At 37.1% G+C, this 4,732-nt stretch overlaps 1 protein-coding gene across 1 annotated transcript in view; it reads right to left on the bottom strand.

The window, feature by feature from the left end:
• Positions 1–2,779: 2,779 nt before the first annotated feature.
• Positions 2,780–4,732, bottom strand: part of TMEM57 (transmembrane protein 57) — a gene marked incomplete at its 5' end in the record, with an annotated part of 29,613 nt that continues 27,660 nt past the window's right edge. Inside the window, one exon of the mRNA XM_010576349.1 lies at positions 2,780–3,964. Within this exon, the coding sequence (XP_010574651.1) occupies positions 3,762–3,964 (203 nt within the window). The remainder of the gene's footprint in view (positions 3,965–4,732) is intronic.

The raw sequence follows: 4,732 nt of genomic DNA, 5'->3' as shown, positions 1-4,732 counted from the left end.
GCTGCAGACGATCAAGCTGCTGCACTACAGTGGTGCTCAGTGCCAGTAGTACACAAACCTGTTTGGACGAGGTCAAATGCAGACTTTGGGTTAGGCTCTCCTTCCACTCTCCGATGCTAATCTTGGGAACAGTCTTATTCTCAATAGCAGGCACTATCGGTAAAGGAAAAGGGTTAAACTTTTTCATGGAGCGTTTTCTATCAAATGCTATTGGAAGGAGTCTGATTTTTATTTTGAAGTGCAAAAAAATCCATCTGTTGCATACAAATGTCATCAATAACAACATATTCAGAGCAGCCAGCTCCTGGACACAGTAACAGCAGGATCGGGAAAGGCTGAAAGGCACGCTTTCCGTCTAAGAAACTGTCTTGGAGCCAGTTACTCTAGTGTGCAATTCCAGTGTGCTTAAGGCAACGCTGGGATAAGCAAACAAATTCCAAATCTGATTTAACAATTAAGAAATAAAAAGGAAAAACAAACCACAAGTTTGTTCTGCTTAAACACTTCAGGGGAAATAGCTACTTTAAGGTAGATGGAAGTTCACCTGCTTTCCTGCGCTCAAGTTGGTATCTCCAGCTTCATTTCCAGCTGGTCACAGAGGACATTTCAGTCAAAGCAGCAATTTTTTTTACTTTCTGGAAGTTATTCGATGAAGCAAGACTGAGTTCAATACATGCATTTAAGCCCTCCCTTCCCCATCACCATGAAATACACTAAGAAAGGGGAGCTAGTTCATCTTAGCACAGTTAGAGAATAGATTCTATGAATAAAGGAGCTTTTTGTTAAATATTAAAAATAAAATTACATACTGCTTTCCACTCTACTTAAAATTTTAGTGAGGATAAACCCTGAGGTGCTCAAAACCATTACATAGAAGTCCTGTCTTTCCATTACCTTTTCTTCCTAGACTTATGCTGATGGAAAAAGTTCTGGATACTTCAGTTTTTCTTTGGCAGATCTCTCTAGAGTATTTATTCTGCAGTAATATTTCAAAATTGACTGTGGAAAAACCAAAATATCTTAGGTGACCCTTCTGCAGTCTTACATTCTTAAATTCCCTATATATTAATCTTGCAAGTACAATTTATGATGAGTCATTACGATATTTTCCATTTCAGACATTTAAATATTTAAAGATCCAGAGGTTGGCTGGTATAAGATTTGAGTGCTTAAATTATCTCTTTCAACTCACTCCACTTATCCTGCATAGCAGACTGGTGCCTGCAAATACTTTCACCTTTCCTAAAGGAACATTTGCATTTGAACTGAGGAGGGTACTACAGAATGCAACTTCTGCTGCACTGCAACGTGATACGTTAAAATTGCAAACTTATCTATAATGTATTTTGATTAGGAGATGATCTACGTGTATGTCAGAGTGGTGGTGGTTTGAGAAGAAGAAAGAAAAAAAAGAACATGTCCTCAGCGAACTTGAAAGTTCTGGAAGTGCTTGCAGCAGAATCACAGAATAGTTGAAGTTGGAATTTCTTGGTACCTGAAAAATTTTACCTGAAGGCCTAATGCAGTCAGAGAAGAACACCCATGTCAGGACCAGCTACAGCAGTAGCCAAAGCAAAGATCTAAAAGGCAGCTCATTTACCCTGAATACAACTGCAGGATTTGCAATAAAAATTTTTACAACAGGAACTGTGGCTGCTAAGAGTATTAAGCTGATATACTGAAAACCAGGGACAAGTTGTTCTTTCTTTTTGTCTCAACAATGACCTCCAAATTGTCCATCTTTGCTTTGCTTTGGCAGTAAGGAGAATGGCTGGAAAGGAACAAAGGCTAAACTTACAGACATACTTCTGCAATTCTCAAAAAATTCCCCCTTTTTTTTTTTTTTTTAAAGCCACAGACAGGGTAACTTGCTAAGTTTATACGTCGAATACAAAAAACATCTGTTCTTCCTTCTGTTTCACAGAAGTGAAGCTCTGTTGCAAAAGAGAAGACTTACCTGGAATAACAGAGTGCTCTTTAAAACAAAATGTATTCTTTATACCAGGCTAAATCAGGTCAGTTAAAAAGGCAAAAAAAATTATTTTTTTTTTATCTGCAAGAAAATGTTTATTCTTTGTAAACCCCACAGAAAAAAAGAATGCAGCCAAGACCAAGTATTGAACGAAAATTGTGCCAAAGTAGGCAGCAAAATGGGGGAACCTCAACACAAAAAGTCAGTGACAATATTTCATGTTTTGCACAAAGATGAAAAACCTATGACATTTCTGAGTAACACTTTTATGGTGACAATTACACAAGATGATTCAAAAATGCAAATGACAGCAACATGCACACCTGGCTAAAGCTAGAAGTTTTATCCCAAAAGAATATCTGTGATTAAAATGATGAAACTTTAATACTTCTATTGACTTGCGTGTCCTACTTCATTTCTTTTTTTAATGAGGCATACATGCCAATTAACATGAAACTTTTTAAAAAAAAATCTTTTCTTTTAAGAAGAACTTTGTCCTTCCAGAGTCCACTGCATGTTTGCAAAATCATAATGTTGGGTTTGTAATTCTGCTAGTTTCCAATACAATTTTGCTTCCCACCCCTCCAATCCCCACCCTCAAAAAATCTGAAACACTTCAGAAGTTGCCAGTGCAAACACTTTCTATCAATGTATAATATACATTTTAACTTAAACCTTTGTGCAATTTATGAGTTTCCTTTAAAACTCCTTAAAAACTCCTTGGCACAACAGCTGAAAAATATTCAGCTCCATTTAAATTGTCAAACACAAGGTGATATAAAGTGTAAATCACAGTTGAATAAAATAAAAAAAACCCAGAACTGCAGCTTTTATTAGCCAGCTTTACAGTCTCTTGTATACAGTACATTGCACAGTTCCGCCTTCACAATAACGCTTCCTGTATTAATATTGTGCCTTCCATGATGCAGTATAATCAAGGCAAGTTACAGAACACTGCTGAGTTTATATCAAAATAAACAGGAGATGTAACCTTGGTTTATAATGAACATCCAAATTACCATGTACAATTTGCAGTAGACTCTGTAATGAGCTTGATATATAAGCTAGATGACAGTGAAGGGGGGAAAAAATAGTTTAAACTATCAAGTTTCCTCTTGAAATGTCTTTTCCCAAGGCACTGTGAACAAGACTGTTAGCAATTCTCAATGACTAAAAACACCAATGGGAATATAAATATTTCACACAACAACAACCGTCACATCATCATCTATTCTCTTATTCTTTCCCTTAAACAACGCCCCTGAAATTTGTTTGGTCCTTTGAGGGGTAATCAAATTATCTTCTGCAACATCACATATTTGTATTTAATACATCTATAAATCAAAGCTTTGTTAGATTATTTAACCCTTTCACTGTAAAACTAAAGTTTTTTCCTCACTATTTCTGAATGAATCTGCAAATTCAACTTGATTATTTAAAAAAAAAAAAAAAAAAAAGAAGAAAGGGTTCAAAATCAAGCAAAGCCCTGTATTTTTCAAGAGGAAACCATGCAAGAGTACATAAAAAGGCAAAATTGGCTACTTGAAAACCAAGAATTGTTTTTAATGCATTGGCCAAGGAAAATAAATTGCAAAGTTCTGTGAGGTTTTCTAAAAATTTACAAGAAAAACTGATGGGCAGTTCTAGTCAATCCAGATGTTCTTTTTATCCTGTTTTAAATGACAACAAATACAGTCTCACACAATACAATTTCATCTTGACTGCAAGAGACACTCCTGTGTGATGCCTTCAGCATGACAAAATTACTGGGCAAAAAGAAAATTGGCATTCATTTCTTCAAGGGCTGATAAACAGAGGCATTGGGATCAAGTCCAGAAGGGCTGGTCTCCACAAATTTGGAAGAGTAATGTGGGGAAACAGGACTCAGAGTGCTGGTGGCTGCAGTGTATGTTATGCTGGGCATTACTGCCATAACTTCTGCAATCTTCTGTTTTAGGTCCTTGATTTCCTGATCTTTTTGAATGATTTGCCCTGAAAACAGCAAATAACATCACTTAGAACCAGCAGCATGTTCTCACCCTCCACCAACTGTTCCAATGATAACAGCTGTTGAAGCAAAACACCCAGAAGACATTCACTCTAACATGATTATCAGTATAAGCACAACTCAAGTAACTCCTGGTTCGTGTCAACGAACTATGTTTAATTACCTCTAGTTACCGTGTAACACAACTAGACATAGCACTCCCATTAGATTTTGCATTGTTTGGATTCACAGCTGCAACATACCAAAAGATTATTTCTACGGCTTAACTTTTTTCTGCACCTTTCCATTTGCATTTTACAAGCACCTCACAGAAGCAGAAGTATTTGCTTATTAAAATGTGTTATTTACTTTATTTTCAAAACTGTCCTATTCTCACCATTTTTCTAAACCCCCTTTGTGCACACTCACAACACCACTACAGCAATTTATGAAACTACGTAAAGAGAAACACCAATGAAATGAAACAAAAAAAAATTTCTCACTCTAATCAAATTTTCCTGCAACCAAGCAAACTTCTGCAAGGAAATTAAACAGGTACTAGATCGGAAGGTTATTTAATTTTGCTTCAAGGTTTGCACAGCTCAACAAAGGCCAGTCTAAGCAGGGTTTTATACTGGCTTCATGCTCCCTCTGGTGGCTGCAACACCAGCCCAACACATACACCGGTGTCCACACTTACCTCACCAGTGTGAGGTTTAAAACCGGTTGGGTTGTTCAACCCCCCCCCCCCCCCCCCCCCCTCGCCCCCGGGT

This window comes from Haliaeetus leucocephalus, unplaced genomic scaffold (assembly GCF_000737465.1).
Source record: "Haliaeetus leucocephalus isolate CR32 unplaced genomic scaffold, Haliaeetus_leucocephalus-4.0 Scaffold517, whole genome shotgun sequence".
NCBI classification, from domain to species: Eukaryota; Metazoa; Chordata; class Aves; order Accipitriformes; family Accipitridae; genus Haliaeetus; species Haliaeetus leucocephalus.
This window is presented reverse-complemented; position numbering and strand designations above follow the sequence as displayed.